This window comes from Grus americana, chromosome 2 (assembly GCF_028858705.1).
Source record: "Grus americana isolate bGruAme1 chromosome 2, bGruAme1.mat, whole genome shotgun sequence".
Lineage (NCBI taxonomy): Eukaryota > Metazoa > Chordata > Aves > Gruiformes > Gruidae > Grus > Grus americana.
The window spans coordinates 65,883,181-65,907,967 of record NC_072853.1 but is presented as its reverse complement, the minus strand read 5'-3'; the positions used below and the strand labels follow the sequence as shown (position 1 = coordinate 65,907,967).

At 48.3% G+C, this 24,787-nt stretch overlaps 1 protein-coding gene across 1 annotated transcript in view; it reads left to right on the top strand.

Annotated features, from left to right (window-relative positions):
• The window catches only part of RIPOR2 (RHO family interacting cell polarization regulator 2), a 72,789-nt gene that overhangs the window by 2,294 nt on the left and 45,708 nt on the right, over positions 1-24,787 (top strand). Inside the window, 1 exon segment of the mRNA XM_054816540.1 lies at positions 882-1,156. Coding sequence (XP_054672515.1) covers positions 1,096-1,156 — 61 coding nt within the window. The 5' untranslated portion in view covers positions 882-1,095.

The following is a 24,787-nucleotide window of genomic DNA, read 5'->3' as shown; positions in this document are numbered from 1 at the left end:
TCGGTACACATTTACTGTCATTACACACTAACTTCTGATAGCAGAGATGTGAGGGACTACCAGTGTTAGGCCCCACACCTATATGTGCACACACGTGCACATGAATATCCCTGAGTGGTCCGATGAAGTCAGCAGGACCACGCAAGGCTGGGACACTACCTAAAGCCTAGATGTATTTTTCTGCAAATTTAGAGTAAGTTAGTTTGTAGGCAAGGTCCTCTCATAAATTGAGATACCCAGCAGGAGGGAGTCAACTTGCTTTATAAAGTTCAGGAAAAACAGTGACTGAATGGACCAGTGTGATGCAGAATTAGTAGTGACAGAGATACTCAAATAATATACCTATTATTGGCAGACAACAAGTTTTATTTTGATGTTCTTCTGTTGTTCACTTGATCATCAGGAAGGTCCCTAGTTTTGGTAGCACACCAAAGACAGTGACTCGGGAAAGCCTAACAGCAAGAATCACATCCCTGCTAGTGCATCTGCCCATGGGACAACTGGCGTCACCTGTAGCTTTCCAGCTTGTCCACATGTCCATTGCTGTAGGTCACCCCAGCGTGGGTGAGAACGTGCTGTCACTGCTGCCATGCTAAATAAAAAATAAAATCCCGTGAACACATGGCACTGAGAGAGCCCGGAGGGGGTTACTCTGCTCAGACTGTCCGTGGGGTGAAAGCGAGCTCTGCAGACCAAGCAAGGCGAGGTGTTCCCTGGCTTTACCTCTGCCACCAGAAAGGATTCACATTCATATGCAAAATTCCTACAGCCTGGGCTGAGAGGGCTGCCGCTGCGCAGCGGCATTCGTGGCGACAGGGCAGGGTGCATTTTGAGCCCGTCCTGCCTGCCTCTGCTCTCAAAATCAACCTCTCTCCCAGCAGTAAGGACACTCCACCTCAAAACCCATCTCAAAGTCTGTCTGTAAAAACAAGAAGCGTTATTCATATGAATGAGACCATTTGCATAAGTGCAGATGCGGAAGCTGTTACCACCAAAATGTTTAGGAAGCCGGTGAAAGGAAATAGTCGAGCGGTAGCGTAAGAACCAGTTCAAGCACTCGGCTCTGGCTGCTCCCTGAGCCGCGTCCTCGCCACGATGCAGCACGTCCAAGAAGATCTGACCGCACCCGAAGAAGATGATGATGCCTTTGGGGAAGGTAAAGTCATCTTTTATTAAACTAATCCTTCTACTCAGACTAGAGACCGGTTTCTAACTTGGGTGGTATTTCTTGGTTAAATCTGAAGTTGTCTATGGGCTCCAAGGTCACAGGGTGACCAGACTTTCTTTTTCTCCTAAGAGAATGGAGAACAAAAGCAGCCCAGATACAATAAAAATAACTTTCACACTGGTTCAGCAGCTTGCTTCCTCAGCAAGGAGGTTACTGCAGAAGAAGAAAGCTGGGGGGACACCAAGTGTGTTTTCTACAGTGGACACACTATGCAAAGTAGCGCCTTGGGCATTCGCCACCGTAGGTGCAGCTGTCGTTAAAGTAGTAGGGGCTCTTTACAGGGGCTAAAGGCGACTTGCTACTTAAATTATCCTTGCAAAATTAGCCTCCTCCTCTCCGACTGCCACAACCCAAGGCACGAAGCTGGAGCCATAGTTTGTTATCCCTAAAACGGCTTCTGCCAGAGCTTGATTCCTCACTGCTTGCTTCCTGTGCCGCCGTTTACACGTGCACCGAGTGCTACTGGGTCAAAATAGCAGAGATGCAGATAAGAGGACCCAGAGGAGGAGGAATAAACTGGCACACCGTGTCTAATTTCTGCTGCTGCTTGCTACCTCCCTTTGCACTTGAGCGGGGGCCGGGGGGAGAACTTGCTCATGCAAATCTTCTCCCGGCCCCCAGCCCTCCGCAGTTTCCAAGGGAGTTGAAGGCACAAAGAGTTGCCTGGATCCACTCCAAAGACTGTGAACCTTTAAACTCTCTTCCAGCGCAGCTTCAGCAAACCTCTTTTAAACAAAGCTCAGCTGCGGTTGGTATGGAAAACTTAGCAGTGAATACTGCCAAATCAAGTTATCTGAGCCCCAGTGAAAAGCATCAACACAGAAAAGAAAACAGTTTCAGTGATGTACTGTCTGTACTCAAATACATTTCTCACGTATATATGCCCTCACTCCTCACCCTGTGTCCCAGTCTGGGCTCAGAAGGGCAATGGATTTGCAGAAAGGAGAGATCAGAGCATTTGGGTTCAGGAAAATATCCCGATAGTCCAGGGAAGACCTGATGCCACCGGGCAAATCAACTGGCATTGAAAGCACCCTTTTGCATTCCCTGCTGCGTGCTCTGACTTGATATGGACATTTTCCAGTGCTCTGAAGACCCAGTGGGATTTAGGCTTCATTGCTGTTTCTGAAACCTCTAGCCTGTGTTCTTCATCAGAAACGTAGGAGGGAAGGAGATGAATGTTATGCAGGTTATTCGGCATTTATACTGTGTTATCTGAAGGGAAAGATACAGCACTTAAGAAATCCTTTCCAGCCTCTCAGCTAAGTTGTTTCTGGCAGGGCTGATCCAGCAACATCTAGAGGAGGCTGGCTTTTCAAAGGCAGGAACATTTTAAAAACCTCTCCATGACCCAGCTTGGAGCAGGAGGTTGGACTAGATGACCTCCTGAGGTCCCTTCCCACCTGAGTTTGAGCCTACGAGCTGGTGACAGCCTCTTCAAGTCATCTGCGTGTAACTGGGAACAAATCTACCCCAGCTGCTCTCTGGGCCAGGGGGTCTGTTGGCTCCCAACCCTGCCAGCTGGAAAGCCCAAACAACACAGCCACAGGGCTAGCCTTTCCCTTCAGCCCCCTCTCCTCTCCCTTTTGAATGGGTTAGCAGGGAAACATTAATTTTTTGGCTGCTGTTTCTGGAGCAGTGTTGACCCTGGACAACCCAGCACGCTCCCCGGGACTGGGTGGGAGCCGAGCGGGGAGGATCAGTGCCTGTTTTGGTCACAGGGCAGCCCCCACCCCATTCACGCTGCAGAGACCTAGGCGCCAGCCAAAACTTGAGTCGCAGATTTTGAGGCCAGATGGAGGCGTTTGTCCGGTGCCGAGCTCCCAGCTCAGCACAGACCACAGCCCTTAGGGTGTGGGCTTTTTTTTTTTTTTTTCTTTCTTCCCCCACATCTGGCTTGGTTTGGAAAGCAGTGATGGCAGATCTCACGGCCACCTTCTTAACTTGTCCCAGTGCCTAGCTACTGTCACAGTGAAAGACAGCTGCATCGTATTTCTTCTAGTGTTGATTTGTCTAGTTTTTTGGAGCCTCTTGTCCAGGGGAGTGAAGAACTCACTATTGCTTGTACATATTAATGTCTCATATGACTATCCTCGGACTGTATTCAGACTGCTCTTGCCCTTTGCCAAGCAGACTGTTATCAATGACTGTTTCTTCATAATGTGTGAGTTTTAATCTTTTAAGCATTTTCATGTTTCTTTTTGGGACCATCCCCTTGGAGGTGTGGACATCAGCATGGAGCCCAGCACTCCAAAACCTTTACATCAGGGACAAATCCAGAAGTTACACAATCTGTTCGCGCATAGTTTATAAATATATATAGATATATATATCAGGATCAGTTCAAGGATCAGCTAATATGTACAAAGACCACTTGAGTCCTTTTGGGTCCCAGCATCACATGAGAGTCTCCATCAGGTTTTCTTCTATAATCCTCCGGTCTTTCAGCATCAGAATTTCTCAGGACAGGGTCAACACTATCCCATAATTATGGTTTATCTCCTTTGCTCTTTGCTATGCCCACACTAAAACTAGAAGAATCAGCTCACTTTCTCAGGTAGCCTGTTCTCGGAGTGATTTACCACTTCCCCAGACGCTATGCCATCTGCATATTCAGTCAGTCACTGTTTAAAGTCCCCTTTCAGGTCACTGACATAATAAAGAGTTAAGTCCTATAGGGATGGAAAGAATCTGTGCAGGTTCTTGCTAGAAACTGGCATCCCTGATGATACCTTGGCTGGGTTACATCTGTCATTTGGACTTGTTTCGGATCCATTCAGCATGTCCCAAATTGATCTACTCTATTTCAAGTTTCTTAGTCAATATCTCGTGCAGTGTTAAGTCTTATTTCTTACAAAAGTCTAAGTACACTACCAACACAACTATTTTCTATAAAACTAATGAGTGCAACTGATTGTATTCCATCTCCTTTAATTTTGCTTATATGACTCCTACATCAGCTATTCTGTAACGAGGTCAGGACCACTGCCAGGCTATCACACTGTTAGTGACACAACATTAACTCACAGCTCTCTTGAAATCCTCTAGTGTTTCAAGTTTTCTGAAAAAAATCAACAAAGAGCTCCTTGGATAGCTCTTTTCAAAGCTACAGTTTAAAATCCTCCTTTGGGAAAGATAAAGGGAAAAATATTTTCCCATTGATATAGGCCATAAGCTGGCACTGATATTTTCCCACGTGCAAACAAGAACATTTATCAAAAACTTCTGTATTATTGCTAATTCCGCCATTTTCATCTACACATGTTCCAATAGCATTGTTTTTCCTTATTGTCCATTGAAAACCCAAGTCACAGAGCTGGGTGTGACAAGCTATAGTATACATATTTCATGACAAATCAGGCTGACATTTGCAATAGGTATTCAAACCTTGAAAATGTTCATCCTCAAAGAAAACCTGTTAGCTAATTTTCTTGTTTTCTAATAACAACCTTGCACTTACATTGTGCCATCTCCTTCAAAGGGACGGCGGAGACTTTGCGAATGACTGTGCTTAGGTTCAGTGAAGTGCAACTCCCTCTCCTCTGCAACACCACCATCATTTAACAGGGCACAGCTGTAGGATGCAAAGTTTCGAGAAGGAACTATTTTATTTGAAAGTATGGGCAGTGATATGTTTCGTTTCTTTTATGGCCTTACTCACTATGTTAATTCAAGGCAAGTGACTTCAGTTAGTGTTACATACAGTCAAAACACCTACTTTGGGGAAAACACTTTTTAATTTTTAGTAACTCTAAGCACCTGAGATTCTGAACTTGTATTTCATTAGAAAGAAATCACTTCCATTAGCACAAGGCTTCCCCTCGTCACTGCAGCCAGAGAGGCGTGAGTTTTCCTTGGGACTGCCTACGCTGAGGAGCCAGGAAGGCTCCTGTGGCTCCCAGGCCAGGGAGGGAGGGAGATTTGGGCAGGAGTCAGATCTCTTGGCAGACCTTGGTTTCCCCTGGGAGGAGAGCTGAGTGCTCACACAGAGGCATGATGCCCCAGCACAGCCTCATATAGATCAATGTAGACACATCCATGCACAGAGTTTGCAAGCACTCAGCAAAAATGGCGAGCATATGGGTCCAGGCATTTCGTTAGCAGTGATCAACAATCCAAACTGAGAATGCACAGGAGAAATAGAAATTAGACTGTGATTTATTGCAGATCTTTTCATACAGCTGCTCCACGCCTCTCCTCACATCTCCACCTCCCACCTCCTGTACGTGCCCTCTGGTTGTACCCACACTAACCACGACCTGCCTCTCAGACCAGGGCTGACAAAAAATCCCATCCTTTTTTCCAAAGTATGAGGGAAAAAAAGCAAAGCTGTCTTTTTCGTAACATTCAGTAAGCGTGTGCTCCAGTTCAGTAGGCCAGAACCTGGCTTTACATGGTGCACTGCATGGCGCAGAGTCCCGGGGCCCTCTCCTTGCCCAGGACCGATGTGCTGCTAGGGCACACAGACACGGCCCAGCACTGCCACCCATCAAGGCTCCCAGCAGAATTGTAATTGCATCGAACTTTTAAAGTATGCTTCAAAAATATACCAGATGCCTTTACATCCTTGTAAAGCCTGCCTGCCTCCCCTTTTTAAGAGAGAAAGAGTTTTAGCTCTGGGGTTTGGGATCAGCTTTGAGGCTTAGCTGAAATGAAAGGTAGCTGCTGTTCATGGTTATGTGCACCGCCTGGTGTATTGTAACATCACTGCTGACGTTAGAGAAAAATGAGGATAAAGTCTTGGATGTTAACTTAAAGTTGAGACATGCTCTTTATTCAGCAACAATTCAGGTTAAGCAACCTTTCTCTTCCCCTAAAGTAATACAAGACACTACGCTTTCCTCGGACATACAGCTGCAGCGACTTGTCTAAAAGTCACACGGGGAGGTCAGTGCCACAGCTGGTCCGTGACCCACTGGACCAGGCATCTTTCCATGCCGTAGCCAGCCAGCCACTCACCCGCCACCGCCAGCCCCGCTGTGGTGAGAGCCAGCTCAGGCATGTCCCCTGCCCACAGAGCGCGTCAAACTGATGCAGCTTTAATCCTTCTAAGGATAGTCACGTGTACATATCAGTACGGTATTCCAGTGGATGTGTACCTCAGAGGTATACAGAGATACTGTTTTTTCTATGTTTTCACCCCAAACAGAGTTTGACATGTCTACTTTTTCCAGCATACGAGTGCCTAATATCTGCAAAGGCCGTAGTAAAGATGAGCAGCCTTGCAATGTATTAAGCATGGGAGCTTCTTCTCCCTGACTGCTGGGAAACTACGGGTCATTGTCCTGAAAACATTTACAGGTCCCACCAGCCCTACCTGTCCTTTCAGCTTATCTCGCATTCCCGGAGATGGAGAATGCACGTGCCATACTCACTGCGGCCCAGAGGAAGAAAATTCCCATCACTTCATCACCAAGGCAACAGTGTCTGCTTCAACCAGATAGATCTTAGTAAGAGACGTTTGGCCTATAAACTCACGTTGAAGCACCTTTCTCAAAGAGCATGAGCAGACCACTCAGCGTGCTGGAGAAGGATGGTGTGGAAAAGAGGGTGCTCTCTTATGGAGTATTTTTGCTTATTCCTGTTTACACTGAGTGCTTCGCTCGCAGCTTCTCGCAGCTGCTTCTTTCTGGTTGTGGTCAATGGGCAGATACAGAGTTATGCGGACAGGTGAGAGAGCTTTTTGTGGTCGGAGGAGTAGTGCAAGGCGCCCGTCCCCACCCCGGGTGCCCCCGCGCCGACCCACCCGCAGTGCTCCAGCCCCCTGCCGCTTCCAGCTGTCCTGGGCAGCTGGAGGGCTATTTTTAACAGAGCATCGTGCTCCACAGTTGAAGCAGAAACAATTGAGTCCATGAGGCCTGAAATTAAAAAAAGATTGACATGAGAGACACTTTCAGCTCTGTTGTCTCCCTATTTTTTAATTAAAGATCTTTGATCTTTTTGGTTTTTCTTTCTCCATGTCTTGAAGGCAACATGTTTGGTTTGTATTTGTCGACAATATTTCTAGATCGCTAACAATAACAACAGCGAGGGGAAAAAACAGGTCAAATATAAACAAGTGGCATTTAACCAGCCCTCAGAGAAAAGAGGAAGGTATCTGCAAGCCAGAGAGAAACCACTGATTAGGTGTGCTCGGGCCACCTTCTAGGCTTTCAAAACAAGTGCCTCATCAAAGGCTGAAGCAAAACTGCCTTCTTTCACACCCTTTTCCCCCCTCCTGTTTTTAGACAGTGTCTTTACAAAGCTCCATGAAACACAAGCTTTTTGTCGTCCAGTCCCATTATTAAAGTCACAAAATAAATGTGGCTTGGCTAGTGTGAGCGGGTGGCGTAAACAGCTTCACCCCTTTAACAATTCAAGGCACGGCTCAGCTGCCTCTGCAATGAGCTTCCTCCTGCCTGGATGCTAAAACCAAAGCTTTGTGGTTGGTGTGCCCAGGGTGTGACAGTCACAAAACAACCGGGTCAGGAAGTGCAGAGTTAACAGGCGAGGAGTGAAAACACTCTGAGAACAGGAATTAAAGAGAGGGGGGAGAGTAGTCGAGCACTTGACAGTGTCACAGAGGCACTAAAAAGTCGATGGTGGGATGATTTCCCCATGGTGGGATTTCCTCTACATCTCACCATCGCTCGGGGTGGGTAAGGGGTGTTGTCAGGCCCCACAGAATTTTAAGTCTTGATCTGGCATCTAAGAGCAGGGAAATGGTTTGAAGAGGGGTCCTACTGTGGCTGCTACCTAAGCAACCTTTCCTCCCTGCTGAAATTCACAGCTCAACCTACAGACCTTCTGTCAAGGGGGGTGTGTGTGTGTGTGTGCATTTGCACACCCCAAAAAAGGTCGGGTGGAGACGGTGCAGGAAAACATCTACGCTCTGAAAAGCCATTGATATTCCTGTGTCTTTGGCAACTGGAAAACAGGTGAAGCAAAACCGCTATGGAAATCCTGAGCACAATGGGCTTAATGCTGCATGACTTACAGGGGCTGATGATGGTTTACTCTGGTTTAATTGCAAGTAGTCTGGAAACTGGGAAGTTCAGAGACCCAGAGCTGGGAAGTGATGCCTAGAGTTTGACTAGCTGGTAAAAGGGTGGAAAGACAAGAAATGAGGCAGCAAGAGAGGAAGCCAGAGAGAAAGAGTGAGAAAAGAAAGTGGGATTTTTGGAAAAGTTCTGCTGTGACCCAGCCCCTGCCTGACCGAATGGCAGGGGATAAACACCAATCTGGCTGCACCCAAATTGGGGCAGTTTGAATCACCTCTATTCCAACCTTCTCAGGTATTCATGGTCCTGACTCTTCAAGCTGGTTTCCCTAAGTTCCCCTTATAGACAATAGCGAGCGTGCGTGTTGTGTGCGCGAGAAGGAGGGAGGGCAGGGGATGGAAACAAGAAGCCGCTCCAGGTGCCACTTCCGAGCATGGAAATGGGGATCCTTTCTTTAATTACCCGCTGGAAGAGCCTGGCCCTTTCCCTGCCCATGGCAGTCACCTGCTGCTGGCCTGGCAGCAGTGGGCACGAGCGTGGCCGGTGCCCGTATGGCAGCATGCACGTCCATAGGGGTGGCTGGTCTCCAGGCAGGGCGATGGGAGGCAGATCCACTGCAGGAGCCAGGTAGCCTCATTTTTTGTGATAGCGGGTCCCAGCTAGGAAGCCCTGCAGCAACTGCTTACCATTGAAGTGATGCTCTGCTTGTAGTTTGCCTCTAAGCGGGAGGCAGTGGCTCAGGTACTGCCCACACAGGTCCAGGGTCAGGTTCCCCCAGGGCACAGCAGTGCTTTTCGTTTTGCCCCACTAACTGCTGGGAAAACTGCCTACCCTTGGTGCTGCTCTCTTCACTGTGGTGGGGGAGCTCAGCGCCCACGTTGCTCCTGCACCATCACTCACCAGACCCGTGCCAAGACAACACCTGGCCTTTACCGCCCATCTCATGGCATCGCATGAGCCTGGGAAACAAAACTCAAAACTACCACAAAAACTCAGAGGAAGCTGTCTGAGGCACGTGTAGCTCGCACACAAAGGCTTGCAACACCTCCCCTTTCATCATGCCAACCTGCTCCCTGGACCAGCTCTGCCTTCCAGCACACCCCACGCCCGGCCCGAGGGGAAGTCACCCGCAGTGGCGAGCTTTTGTGCAAGTGATCCTCTCTTCATACCGTGCAATACTGGAGTGGAAAGGCACCTGGCCTCCCCCGTGGAGTGTGCCTATGGTTCGGGAACAGCGGTGGCCGAGCGGCGATCCGGGAGGTTCCCTGGAGGTGTGTCAGAGCCACCCATGGCAGAAGAGAGAGGGACAGCCTCTCAGAGGGGCTCGACGGGATGGCTAAAAGCTCTGTGAAAACATTGTCAGTACCGTAGACATTAGGTTTTCAAGGACTCCCACAGAATCCTCTTGGAGACGAGCTTATAAAATCTCACGTCTTTCCCCTACGGCTCTCCAAAGATTGTGATTCAGATGCCAGTGGCTAATGAGGCTGGCTGGCATTCAGGCTCCACAGCATAAACGGAGCTTCGTTCACATCCTTCTCACTTCATGGTAGCTCAGGGCAGTGGAAGACCTCTGCTGTGAACATGGATGCGACCTACAAGGCACCGCGTTCATTACAGCAGGCCAGTTGTGACTGTGTAGAAGTGCTGTTTGCCAACTGAGAGCTCCCTGTAAGTTCTGGAGTCCTGTTCACTGCGTTTTCTCACGCGAGAAGGAAGAAGAAAAATACAGGACAGGGCCCAGGTAATGTCACGGAGCTAACAGAGGTAGCACCAAGCAAATAAGAGCTTTTTCTCTCTCAAACATGACCAGCAGACCAGAGGTCACTGCAGTTTCGTAATGGTGGTGATGTAAAGAGCAGAGCGAGCACAGCCTGCTTCCTCTAGGGAACCCCTGAGTTCTGGGGTGGCTTCTGGAGAATCTGTCTGATTTATAGATTTAATGATTTGAGGAGTTTGGGTTACGGCAGGGCTGAAGGATTGGGTCATAACGTACAGCCTTCACAATGAACTAACAGATTTCCTTCTCTTGAGTGTCTTGGAGAAAAAGGAAATTTTATAGATGTAGATAGATTTGAAGCTAGATAGCATCTCTGCGATCCTCCCACAAACACATACAAAAAGTCCGAGATTAGGAATACTAGCATACATTTAACAAGTGAGGCACTTTTTTATTGAGAGGGGTGGGAATGTTGAAAAGGGTCCGTATAAAAATATTCTTAAAGTGAAACAAAGCCACAGGAGGAGCAGAGCCCTCCAGCACTGCTGAGCTCAGCTCTGGAGTTGCATGGCTACAGCTTTTTTCTACTTTTCCCGTGGAAAAGCAGGCAGCTCGGGAGGTCCTGATCTGCTCTGCCTCTTCCTTCACTCTGGGGACTTTCCTGCCCTTGCTATTCCTGCTGCCTGTTGTGAGCCAAGGAAGAGTTAGCTTAATCAGCAACACCAGCCACTGATTAGTGCCAAGCTGTTGTCATTAATCACTTCAAAAATCACTGCACTGAAAATAGTACCCAGAGTCAGATGTTCAAAAACTGGCGTGGTTTAACTGGTGTCGTTTAACTTCAGCCACAAAGCCAGCCCATACCCCTAAAGAAACACTATTTCTTTGCTTTACATTACATGTTATTTATGATTTTTTAATTTGAATCCACTCACAGCCCCAGTGACGTGGCACGAAAAGCTGCTCTTCACCTTTCCTAGGGGAAACAACTGCTGTGAGTGGTTAAACACCTCCACATGAAGGCAGGCCGGACCAACAACCAACCTCTATCCTCCCAAAAGATGCATAGAGGTACCGGCCTGAGGGTTTGGTCGTGAGCTTCTCCATGCTGTGGACTCCCCCTCTTCTCTGGAATCTCACTTCAAATATTTGGCAGATGCGCTTGGGGCTCATTACATTACAGAGGCAGCATGCTCCTTGCGCTCTCCCGCATGGCATTTCGTGTGCGCCGCACTTGTTTTATATTTGCTATATTTAAGCCACAGAAATATGCGCTGATGAGAAAAAGAGGGCCGTGGTGATATCTTGGAGGCAGGAAGGGAATGAAAATAATTTCTCAAAGCTGCAATCCTCTGTGCAGAACTGTGGCCCAGGAGAAGGAAAGAGGAGCGCGGTCAGCTCCGGTCTCTGGCCGCCCCGAGGAGCCGGCTGGGTGACCCATACTGCTGTCCGTCTGGAAATTATTTCAGGGCAACTCTGGTTTTATACAAGCGTAACTGAGGATGGAAATTGCTTGGAGCCTTTGCTGCAGAGGACCCTTCCTGGGTTTCTATTACGAAACTGCCACGTTAGGAACATGCAGGAATACGGGTATGCAGTACTGCAGGATTTGTACATGGCACTTGATTTTGAAACACGTCTGGTATTATTTGCTCCTTTCCCTCCACCCCTGCCTTTGCATCCTTCTCCTACCTGACCATCATTTTCCCCAGACAATGCTCTTCATCCCTGCAGCTCCTCCCCTTCTTGCCAGGACCTGTGGGACATGCTGAGCAGGAGGAGGGCAGAGGCTGTCTCCACGCTGCTGCTGTGAGCTCCCGACCTGCTCTTTCCACCATGGACCTAGGATAACTTTGGTGGTTGCTAACATGTCCCACAGTGTCTCATCCCATATAATAGCTATCCTTCATGATCTTTGGTCCTTCCAGACCAATTGCCTGGTGGATGAGGATGGGGCTGGCCCAGCCATGCTTGGGACTGCTAACCAGAGTGTGCTTGGGCACGTACAAAAAAAAAAAAAAAAAAGGCTTTCTTCTCCTCTGTGCTTCAGAACTTGCCCAAAATTTGCCTCTGAAGTGCAGGTGAGGCTGCAAGGGAAGTCCAGAAGTGAACATGGGCTGGGGCCACATGTTAACTGCAGGCCTGATGTAGCCAGCAAGTTTCAGAAGGAGGCATTACTGCCTGGTAACGTGGGTAGAGATGGCATCAATCCCTAAGAGACCCTCAAATACAGCGGGGAGCTCAGCCTGATGTCATGATGGAAGATGAATTTTGTGGCAGGGAGCCAGGTCTGGGCACTTGAGAGCCAGGAAACAGGAAAGAGCCAAGAGATTACTTAAAGATTCAAGAGGATCCCAATGAGGAAGCTGGGATCAGAACGGCTTTCTGTCTACAAAGCCAAATCCTTTCCTGGAGATGGTCTAACAGGGCCTTCTTGATCTTATACATGTTGGTCGTACCAGGAAAGGCAGCCCCGAGCGGGTATCTCACATACTGCAGACCCGTGGGAAGCACTGCGTCCCACTCTCTGCACTCCTCCGGGCAAGGTGGGAGAGAGGGTTTCGAAGCTGTCCAGCAGCAGGACTTGAAGCCAGCCCATCGCCAACAGACAACAGGTTGTCTGACAGCCACGCTCCCAAAAAGCAGGCCAACAGCCCTTTACCTGTCGCTTCAGATCTCTGATCGCTACCGTAGCTTTGATCATCGCATTGTGTAGCTGACTTCCAGCTGTCCAGGAAAGCAAAAATAAGTTTCCAGCAGTTTTTCATGCGCCTTAATTAGAAAACAAGGAATGCTTTTCAAAAACAAGGGAGGGGAAAAAAATAAGGCTAGAGCTGCAGTACTAGACATGCCATCCACGCACTTGGCATGCACTTAAGAGCGGCTCAGCCAGCCCTGGTTGCTAAGCAGTCTGAGAAACTGGAATGTGCTGCTCCCTCCAACCCTCCGCAAACATTGTCACCCAAAACCTGCCCAGAAGAGGCATTGGGGCTGATTTTGAAATGGGGATGGTTCTGGGAGAAAAAAATGCAATTGGTGGCTCCTTCATCCTGCTCCCCCAAGTTATATACGTGAGGGCAGGTAGGGTGTATGCTTGTGCATATGCCTCCCAAAATTAAGTTGCCATCTTCAAACGCTGCCAGAGGGACAGGGCCATCGGTGGGAAGTGTTCTTGCTCTGAGGGCAGCCATCTCAGACCACCACAAATACAGCAAGGTGGGACAAAGAAGAGATAGAAGAAGGATTACCTATGCAAAGTGTTATGTCTTGCAGTACATTATAAGCTAAAGGCAACTCCTCTTCCTGTCCCTTGCCCTCTCCCTCCGCACCCATAGCTGTTCCTTGGTTTACCAAGTGTGTCCTGATCACCGTGCCACAGGGCACAACCACCGCCTCACACTTCGGTCATTCCCAAAGATCCAGCTGTGCTGAGCATCTGGCCAGAAGTCCCAGAAGTTTGAATCTGTTCCTGAATCACTGCAGAAGATCAGCTCAAGCAACTTTTTTTTCCCACAAAGTGCCCTGAGACCTGCAGGTGGAAAGCTTTGCAAAAGCAACATCAAGAGAAATGAGGAACTTGAGAGTGGAGCAGCAACACAGTGATGGGAAGTAAAAGGGGGGAAATGGTTGCACAGTGGTTAGAGGATGTCAGCAGTGAAAAACAAGTAGGTATCAAACTCTTTTAGAAGGAGAGCAAGGAGTGTTATAGGATGATGATGAGTGCAAGCCAGATGTACTGGGCAGGCTCAGCTGACAGAGAAGGTATAAACATGGGAATGGAGTCAATCCAAAGAGCAGCATTGGCAGGGTGTAGTATAGAGAGTAGGAGAGTTGTGGCAACGCTTTAATATGTTTAGCTGGAAAGAGTAATGGTGAACTTGTATATGGTCAGCAAGTTAAAGCTCGTGTCTTGCCCAGATTGCTCATGGCAGGGGGTCAGGTTCTTGTCTTTTATCTCTCCCCTAAAAGCCTTTCCAAGTGATGTTTCTGGCACCTGCCATGCTCCCCACTTTCAAATATGATCATTCATTTTTGGCCCAAGGTCCCCAGGTAAGAGGACTCAGATTTGCTACCTGTGTTCCCACAGAAGGCTTGCCTGGTTGTGATACCTGCTGGAGACATCCCGTAGGGCATCCGTCAGCAATATGAAGACACTATGTGGTTGCAGGCACCCACTTCTGAGCAAGGGAGTTACACAGAATCACAGCAAAGAGGACTTAGAACAGAAAAAGCCCATATACAACAAATTGTCTTCCTTAAAGGCTAGGGCAGGCCTGATCGACCTCAGACATCCAAAGCTCGAAGCCGTGGTCTGCCCACCCGTCTCCCCACCTCCTTAGCCCCTGCTGAGCCGAACACGCTAACGAGAGGCCTCCATGCAAATTGCTATCTGCATGGTCTGCTGAGCATTGCCACCCACCATCAACCCTCGCTTTCAGGTGAATGAAGTCACCCAGGTCTGGGCTAAGCCTTTGTATCTACATAACAGACATACATCCCCACAGTAAGCAGGGAAATTGCAGCAATATCCCACATTTTCATGGGGGTCCTCACAGAGTCCTCCTGCAGAGTATCTTACAGGGGAAAGAGGGTTTCCCCTAGACCTCTGTTCAGGCTACAGGGTCCTGCTCCCCCTTTCCAGACTTCTCTAGACATGTCTGCGGTAGACCTGAAAACCAGGGGGTCCTCCTGCTCTGCTGGTTCCGGGGGAGTGCAGTGGGCTGGAGCCTGTGGGGCAATGGGAAAAGTGAAGTACTTCTCACTATATTCACCCCTCAGAGCAATGCGTAACTGATGCATATCAGCCAGAAAATCCTGCTCAGCCCTTGCGAGAAACCTTCCAGGTGCCTGGGAGGAGCAGAGCATTTAGGTATTCTCAGACTATAATCTCTTCTCTGATAATCCTGATTTACTCTTTGGCCTGGGAGCAAAGGCTAATAGAAAGCAAAGTGCTCCGGCGAAGCCCAGCAGGAACTCTGGCTTAGTTGTCTGAAGTATAATATGGGGTTACCATTGCTGGGAATTAGTGTTTGTGAAGGTGCGCTGGAGCTGGCAGGGAGATAGAAGTGCAGCATAACTGGCAATTACTGGTTAGGAGAGGTCACTCTTTTCTGGAGACAAAGCTCAAATCAGCTGTTGTCACTTAGAAATTTCACTGGGGACATTCATGCTGACCTATTTTTAACATAACAGTAGATTACACTGCAATACAGTGAATAATTTATAGGAGTAGTAGCATGATCACAGCCACAATACAATGGCAGCTTCAGTTCCTGCCCAATTATGGAGGGAGACAGAGCTCTCTGGCATTTTCCACTGAATTAGCAAAACAAGACACACGTGGAATGACTGACCCGAGCCTTTCAAAAGCATGTGTGTCAGGATGAATACATGTTCGGAAGGACTAAGTGGGGCAAAGATTTTATCTAGAGCATCCGTAAACCTACTCAGTCTCCAGGCAGTTTCGGCAAGCTGCAGCACTGGCAGCAAGGAAGTGGGAACGTGTGTGGAGTTGGGGGTGATGGAGAGAAGGAAATCAGCTTTCTGCGTTTGCTATGCAAAACTGTACTGAGAAACCAAGAGAAACAGCTCATACATCCCTAGCACATGTATTTGCATAGGATAGAGAACAGTTCCTTGAAAGAGGAGGCTGCAAATGAATAAGGTATTTGCATCTGCAACCTTAAGTTCAAAAAATCTTCAAGATAAGACCAAAAGGGCCAGAGGGAATTTGCAACATGGGGTGTACGGAGTAATTGCCAAGAACTACTGTAGGAGGCTCAAGGCTGAAGTAAGATGCTGCAATTAGTAAATGGCACTGAAAAGCTTTAACAAATTAACCAGGCTTCCACAGTGAGAGTTGCCACCCCCTAAAAGGCTGAAATGGACTCAAAAGCATATTAAGTATGCATGATGAGACATTTATAGCTTTCAGCATTGCCGCAAATATTCCCTCTCCTCTTCCCCTGGCATTCCACAGCCCGAAGCGCACAGCTGCTTTTTCCAGAAAGCAACTTCTCCGCCTTGGCCTCAGAGTTCACGTCCTATGTGAAACACATGAAATGGGGGCATAGTTGATTTAGGCAGACATAGAAAGGTCACCCTAAAAATTTTCCCTTGCAGCTACAGCACCAGCACTGTGCCAGCAGTGGCCCCTACACTTTTTCCAGTGGAGAAGTGGGTGCCTCTGGAAAAACCGCCACTGTGATTGCTGTAGAGCCCATCTGAACTCAGAAACCTTGGAAACTGCCTGCAGGACCCAGAGGTCTGCATGCCAGTGTGAAGAGCATCCTTTTCTGCCTTTACTGAATCTGGAGTTGTTTCTCTCATTTCTCTTTCTTAAGGCTACTGGGTGCTGTTTATTTTCAGCATACGATATAAATACCACATGCTCATTATTACTGCTGAAAATTTCTTAAGATAATAGGTCAGCTGGAACTGGCAGCTTAGATTTTTTATTTAGTGGCTTGGTTTTTTCCATGCACAATGCTCCATGAAACCCCAACTCTTTTTCGGTGCTGTCATTTCCTAAATGTCTCCATACAATATCATCCTATGTGTGACAGGTCTGTGTGCTCCGTGAAAAACATTTGCATTTGAAAGGGCGAGTCTACCCATCCTAACCCAAACTGGGAAAGATACAGGCATATAGGGAGGGTATCAGTAATGCCTCCTCAAGCCACCTTCAAAATTGTGTCCATTTACCAAACCCATAGACTTGCCAGGGGTTCCCCCTGCCCCCCAAAAAGAAGCACTTCCAGTTGTTTAAGAGACCCAAAGGAGAGCTTATTGAAGGAGCTTTACGTGTTGGAAGAGGGACAGCAAATCATATAGAAAATACGACATGGGTGATGGCTGAAGTAAAGTCCAGTACGAAAAAAGCTGCAGAAGAGAAATGGAGAAGTCCTGAGGCCAGCAATAAATACATGCAGAGTCCTTACCTCTACAGAGAGATGTATTTACAATAACTGGGGCTATACATTTTGAAAGGAAGACTGAATTTGAAGAAAATATCCCACAATCCCTGGGAAAATACAGCTTTCCTGCCTTTTTATCTTGCTCGGGGTAACCCAGGCAAGAGTGCTCAAAGGCAGAAATGTAAGCACCACTCCTTGCAATGTTCTTTCATTTATACCCACCTTTAACTGCTGTCTTCAGCCCTCCCAATATCCAAATTTAGAGCCTGCTTTCGCACACACTACCGAAGGTAACGGAGGCTACAGCGAGTAGCCCGGCGGCCGGGGGAAGGGGAGCGGCGGCGGCCCGTCCCCTGCACCTCTCCCCGGGGGAAGGATCAGAGGTATTTTTGCGGATGTCCCATCCTTTGCTCGAACCGCCCGAGAGGCAACGAGCGTCGAATGAAAAAAAAAAAACCAGGGAAGAGCCGCCGCCGCTCCGGAAAAAAAAACCCAACCCCGTGTAGAGCCACCGGCTCCGCCGCATCCCGCCGGGGCGAGCTGAGGGGGCGCCCGCGGGGGGCTCCGCACCCCTCCGCACCGCCCGCGGGGGCGGGCCGCGGCCGCGCAGCAGCAGCAGCAACAGCAGCAGCAGCAGCGCCTCCTCCTCCTCCTCCTCCTCGTCCCCCCCCTCCTCCCCCCTCTGCTCCCTCCCGCAGCTCCGCAAGGAAAAGCCGGCAGCAGCTGCGCTCGCTGTCAGAGCGGCTGTGCGCTGCGATCGGAGACGGGCTGCCCCCGCTCCTCCTCCTTTTTTAATTTTTTTAAATTATCTTTTATTATTATTATTATTAGCTATTATTAGTTTTCCGGTTGCGGGCGCTGCCGCCGGGGATGGGGCGCCGCGGTGCCCGAGGAGCGCTGGGCGGCGGCGGGCGAGCGGCGTCCCGGGGCGGGCTGTGAGCCGCGGCGGGCGCGGGCAGCTCCGCCGGCAGCAACAGGTACCCGGCCGGGCTCGGGGGTGGGCGGTGGGGGGAAGAAACCCGCGTGGGAAGGGAAGGGAAGGAAAGGGAAGGGAAGGAAAGGGAAGGGGGTTTGTTGCTTCCGAGGCCGGACGTGGCCCGAGGGCTGCGGGGGTGACGGGCCGCTGTCCCGGGAGCGGCTCCCGTCCCCTCTCCTCTGCCACTGCCCCGCCGGGCCCGGGGGTTAGGCGGAGACAGGGTTTTGAGGAGGGAAAAGGGGCTTCTGGTGTGTGGTTTTAGGCTGAGAATGCAAAGAAAATCTTGGTTGTGGGTGTTCGCTGAAGGATATGAAAAGCTGTGCGGGGGAACTGGTTTAATGTTTTCTCATAGAGCGTGGAAGTGCTTAGCCTGGTTTCCATGAAAAAAAAAAAAGTCTCAGCGAAGTCTCAGCGTTTCCTTAGGTCTTGTCTTTCTATTTCCAGTGCGCTTTTATGGTATTACTGGTTGGAGGAAAGCTTAGACCCTCTTAAGTTCTCCTTTCTGTCTCTGGCTCATTCCCAAGAACTGATGCAAAGATATTACACACTGGCATTGCACTTCAGTTTACCTTTGAATGCCCCGGTTACAAAAGGTCACCCTAATCCTATGACTGATCTTTCTATTGCTGTGTTACTGAGCATTTTGCTGTCTCTCATTCAAAGTTTCGAAAAGCTTTCTGGAAACTGTGTGTGCGTGCGTTTGTGTGCATGTGGCCATTCTGCCTTCGCACCCTTTCCTACATCTCCCTGGGAAGAGCTGAATGTATTTTCAGTGTAGTTTCTGCATTCATTAATCTGGCCGTGCATTCAGCCACGCTCATCTTAATTACGGTGTTTGAGCTGCTGTCAAGCAGCTGGAGCCTGGGGCAGAGAACACACTCCCAAACGGAAACATTATCTTCATGTTCTCCAGCGGCTAATTAGGTTTCACAAGCATCCCTCTCCTTCCGAACAAACAAAAGTGGGAGCGTACCCAAACAGGGGGCTTGAGGAAGGAGGCAAGAGGAAGGTGGCTTTCCTGGAAGATTTTGGTGCTTGCTGCCCGGCCGTCCCTGAGATCTTCACACGCTGGGAAGAGATATAATGTGATTTGGTTTATTGTGGCCAGACACAAGGAAGGTATCCACTGGGACGGGTTAGGAGCCCTGCTTTATAACCATAATGGGCAAACATGACAGATTGCTCCACACTTAAGTAAGTGTGGGTGGTTATATATTACACAGTGGGAGTCTAAAGGCAGCAAAATCTATCTTTTCTTCTGTAAATTCAGCATTTTCTCAGCCAGCAACTAAATCACTAGGACAGTCACTTAAGATGGTGTTTGTGCTGCTTGCAAGTGCAGATAAGCATGCGTTCAATGGGGACTTTTAAAAGGCCAGCATCCATAACCTGATGCTGGTTTAATTTCTGACATCTAAGCAGTACTTCCTTGACAAGGTGTGGGCTTTGGGGGGTTGGTTTGTTTGCTTGTTTGTTTTTCTTTTTAAGAAGCAACAGGTTGAATTTCTTTCCAGGATCCTGCCTAAGGAACAGAGCGATTAACTTTTCCATATCTCTACTGCTCTCCAGAATGACAGTACAGTTATATCTTAGTGTTTTTTTCTATAGCGGAATGAATATTTCTTAAACACTTGGGAATGTGTAAGGGGAGAAGTGTGTGGTTTGTGAAGGAGCATCCCTAAGGGAGAAGGTTGCTTTACCTCCTTGTGGTCTCAAGGCACGTGACCATTTTATTCGCCTGTATCACAGAACAAACACTCAGGGTAAGAGCGATACGAAGCACGGCCTCAAAACTCCCAGCAGCACGTTCACATGCTATGTGGGGTTACCTTTTGCTCTTTGATCTTTTTAAACCCGAGCAAGCAGAAAGTTAACTTCCAGACAAAGCATGCTGCTGGGAAAGGTCCAGTTCTGGGGGAAGCCGCCTTGCTTCCCCACTGTGAAGAAGTGGGAGCGAGAACTAAAGGCAGCATTGGCTTTTTCCAAAAAAGGGATGGCTCATCTGACTTTTTTTTTTTTTTTCTCATGCTATATACATGTGGCAGTGACAAGCTGCTCACGGACAGCCCACTGAGTGGGGTAGTTTTCATCAGCCAAGCTAAGCTGCAAGCAGGGGGGCGAAAGGCGGCTTGTGTCTGTGGCCATTCAACCAGCACAGAGCATCAGCTGAAAGCAGACAGGGAAGGAAGTGAGGAGAGTGATGCCTGAACCACGCTCCTGGCATGGGCTCATCGGGTAGGGGCCTGTCGCATCACTTCCAAGCTATGTGGTTCCTGGATGACTCTATTAACAAAATGCTAATAAACCTGGTTATTTACCCACTTAGCAGGAGCTTGGAGTTCACTGTTTTGTTAGCTCAACTCCAGCACTTACTGCTGTTCTGGTGGGGGGCAGGGGGTGTTAAAGAGGTTTCTCAGTAATAGATTTTCGAAACAATAATGAGGAAGAGCACACACTGACTACCTCCCCCCCCCCCCGCCAGATTTGCACAGATTGTGTCACTGACTCTAAGACGTGCTTGCTCTTTAAGAAGAAAGAGAGAAAGAATTGGGCCCACTGTGAATTTAAAATAAAATTTAAAGTCTTTTGACAGCAGAAGCAATTTAGCTCCAGGGGACATCACAAACCGTGGTGGCTCCACTTTGGATGTGCAACACTGTAAATGAGAATTTAATTTCCTCCCTGTAGCAAAGCTGCCAAAATCTTTGTCTCCCTTGCTGTCCTTCAGACAGATTAGTTTTGCCAGAGCAAGGCAGGAGGGCAGTCTGTGCGCAGAATAGCCAGGGGGTCGGAGGAGGAACGGTGGGATGGGCTTTGCCAACTCCCTGTGAGAGGGCTGGGAGGAGAGCAGCAGCAGGAGCCAACCCTGGATGCAAAAACCCGGATCATATTATCTATCTCTGCCTAATGTCAGGAATGGCTTAGCTAAGGCTGGGCGGCCAGCTCGCTTTGAGCCCCATGACCATCCTTCCCTGCATACCCCAAATCAAAGCAGAAACTGCCTATTTTCCTGGCCACAGCTGCTCAGCAGCTTTATTTCTGCTCCTTGGTGCAAATGCTGCTCTTGCCCTCACTTATCCGCACCCGAGTGGGCTGTGTGGCTGGGCTAGGGCTGGCTCGCTCTTGTCCTGTCCTGTCCTGCAAAGCCGGTGCTCTGGCTGCGGCTCCAGGCAGGTATTTCAAGGGGAAAGAAAGGGTACTGCATAACCCTCTCCAGGAGCTGGTTTTACCCCCATTTGGCAACCCAGAGACAGCTGCCATGCCAAAACCTGGTCGAGCATCCTCCTGTGGGTGAGCACTGCTTGTTTGCTTCCCGGAGCACCTTGAGCTCTTGTTTTACTGCAAGTGGGCAGCAGTTTTATCTCAGCTTTCATAGAATCATATAATAGTTTGGGTTGGAAGGGATCTTTAAAGGTCATCTAGTCCAATGCCCCTGCAATGAGCAGGGACACTTTCAACTAGATCAGGTTGCTCAGAGCCCTGTTCAACTTGACCTTGAACACTTCCAGGGATGGGGCACCTGCAACCTCTCTGGGCAACCTGTTCCAGTGCCTCACCACCCTCATTGTAAAAAATTTCTTCCTTGTATCTAGTCTGAATCTACCCTCTTTTAGTTTAAAGCCATTACGCCTTCTATCACTACAGGTCTGCATGCAAGGGATTTGGATTCAGTCCCCTGAGTTTTAGCTCTTCAGCTGTAGCTTTGAATGATCATTGGTGCTGGGTTTGTTGCTGTTGGGAAGAAAGAGGACCCCCCTCTCTGACCAGGTCTGGGTTAATTAGGAAGCGGCAGCGAGGCTCAGGGAACTGGCTATATCCCAGCCGTGATCAAAAAGCAGGTCCTGGTACGTGCTGCCCTGCTCACTGGGAGGCATGAAGAAGAGCAGGTTCCTTGGTGGTCTTGAGTCGCTTTTTTGCAGCCGCAAGCACAGAGCTTGCCTTGGTCTTTGCATCCAAGCTCTGCACCCGGTGGCCTCAATAAGAAGGGAGCCCTCTAAGCGTGACGCAAGAACTAACTGGTTGGGTTTTTTTAAAGTTGTCTGTTTCTGCTGTGTTTTTATGTTACAAGTATATCCTGTAATTTTTACCCCCCAACCAGCACAAAAGAAATGAGAGATTAGCACAGAAGTATGCAAGCATCTTTCTTCTTTTCAATGGGAGGAACAAATTGAAGCTGACAGTTCCCTGGAACCAGCGCAATACATGAAGTAGTCACAATAATACATTTTATCTTCCAGCCCTTTTAAAGCATCAGGAGCTCTCTGGTCTCTGATGCCTCCAGTAAGCTGACCTTGGCTGGCCGAGCCAGCCACCTCATTACTGCTGTCCCACTGCTCACAGCCTGCCCTCTCTCCTGGCCCTCAAACAGCCCGATTAGCTGCAGCAGCTAGAGCTTCCCAGGTCAGGCAGCCTGCTGGTAACCCTTCGGTGACACCAGATCTGTTTCAAATAATCCCTTCTGCAAGAAACCTTTTTGTTTGTTTGTTTTTGTTTTAATTCCAAAATAACATTTAGCTGCAACACCCAAAGATTTGTCAGACTTGATTTTGTTCTGAAAACATTGCTGACAGGAAAACTTCAAGCCATCCATCAACTCCAAAAAGCTCACGGAGTTGCAGCAGAGTAAATCTGTCTAGTTGTCATTGAGGTTCTGGTTTTAGCTTGTGCCTTCATGTCTACAAAAGACCAAGATAGACCGACCCTATTTATTACTATTTAAATCTTTCTATTTGCGCTGACCAAAGGAAGGAACTCACACGAAATCTGTTGGAGATAGACAGGCAAATAAGCACCTGCAAATAGCCGTGGGAGGTTCATGTTTCAACAGTTGGGGCAAGGTTGAGCACCACAGCTTCCTTTCTCTTTCCCCAAATTATCTTCTCGCTGTCTGAGCAGCCTTGATTTGTCCCTTAATGAGGCGTCTGTTGTCTTTGCCAAATTTATCTTGCATCTGCTAGAAGACAGAGGCAGAACGGAGGAAAAGAACATGGTTTATAGTGAACACAGCCCTTGAAGATCCCTCAGAAGTCTTGGGGAGCGGGGCTGGTGCTTGGGGCTGAGACGGTGGCACTGGTCCGTGGTACTGCCTCAGGCACGCAGGTGGGACGATCGATGTAGCTTGGTGTTCAAAGTCAAACAGGTGTTTTCTAATCGTATAACATGAGGGAAAGGGCTTTTTTCATAATTAAGCAACTTGACATCCTCTGTTGGTATTTAATTTAAAAATGTTTTGGTTTAAGACTGTACACGTGGCACAGAAGTAGGGACATATGTTACAGCTTTGTGTGATAACATCCCTGCAAGTAGTCTTTGGCCAGGAAGTCTCCCCAGGTATGGAGACAGTTTCTTCTCTGCTCATCCCTGCAAGCATCGCTGGATTGTGGTAGCAACGGCTATCTCTGTGCACTTTCACAAACATACAGGCACATCTGTAGGTGATGATGAAAAAAATGCCACTGCGCAATTACGGGTATAATGTGTCAAGTCCTGCATGACTGACTGCCCTTTCCTTGTCTCGTTCAGTATATCCGCAAAATCCCATTTTGTTACTTGAAAGAAGGACTCAGGTTTTCGCAGAGAGGCTTTTTTCTGAATTCAGTGTACCACTCGCAGGCCACATCTACTTAGCTATACACAACATCTGTTAATACGAATAGACGTCTGCTAAAGTAAACAGAGATGAATGTTTAGTTTATTAGATGTTCAGATTAATAAAGCCAAGAGCTGGAAATGCTCACAAAGTCATCTGTGCTACACAAAGCCAAACCAAAGCCGTATCAAAAATGCTAAGGCTTCAGCTGAGGCTGGAGAATAATCAGCTTAAAATTCTGCCTGCATATACCAAGGTTTTACTTTCTTTGAAATCAGAGGGAGACGTTGCCATCATCTCCCCAGATGGCAGCTGGACCACAAAGCCTTGCTTCCACGCACGCAGGTGCTGGGCTGGATGTGCTTGCAATATATTTGATTTCCATGCTGTATGCTGAAAGCAGAAGCTCCTTGAAGGTTAGATGGTTTTTCATCTGCAGTTGTCCAACGAGGGGTTGCTTTTCCCCCATTCTTTCCTGGCTCTGTCCTTAAAAAGAGAATGATCCTCCTTCTTCCTGGTAGAGACCAAGGCACCAGTGGATGCAGCATAACAGCTCCTATGTGAGCATAAACCGAACGCTGTGTGCATGATTTCTCCAGTCACTGTATTTCTCGTGGGCATGTCGTGCTGCCACCAGGTGAGGAAGACAATTGCTTCCATTGGCAAAGGAACAAAATAGTTTTCCATCATCATATAAAACCATTATATCCTCCTTTTCCTATACTCAGAACGGCAGTCCATTACTATTATGTGAATTGGAAAATGCAGAAACCTGAACAGAGAAGGAAAGGAGAACCGAGTGGGAGGGCAGCGGAGGACAAACTGCGGGGTCATTCCTATAAGCCGTTCGTTAGGCTGTGATGGCCCCGGTTGGTTTTTCCTTTAAATGGCAGACTGTGGAAAAGCAGGGCTGTTCCGAGATGCATGCAGCCCTAATTTGTGCAGCGAAAAGTTACGCAAGATAATTACCTTGTAGTTCAGCAACAATAAACGCTGTCAGATCTGTTTAATCCATGCTCGGTTTATCCTTAATGTCTCTGTATCTGAAAGACTCAAATGGTAACTAATCCTATAGCATGGCTGGAGCGTATGACATTTTAAACTCAAGATTTCTTTTTTTAATGTTCACTACAGATTAAATTTACCAATTTAACCTGACTAGATCTACTTACCATATATTTAAAGGCTTCATCAGGTTTGCATTGACTGTGCCTGTGACAGTAAACTATGGGAATTTGGGATTGTTCTCAGGTGCTAAGGCACAGACCAGCCTGCGTCTGTGGCATTAAACTCCCCTGCCTTCCAAAAGAGGGAAACACGTAAAGACTGCTTTGGCAATGGTCCTTGGCCCGTGCCGCTTCCCGAACCATGCCCAG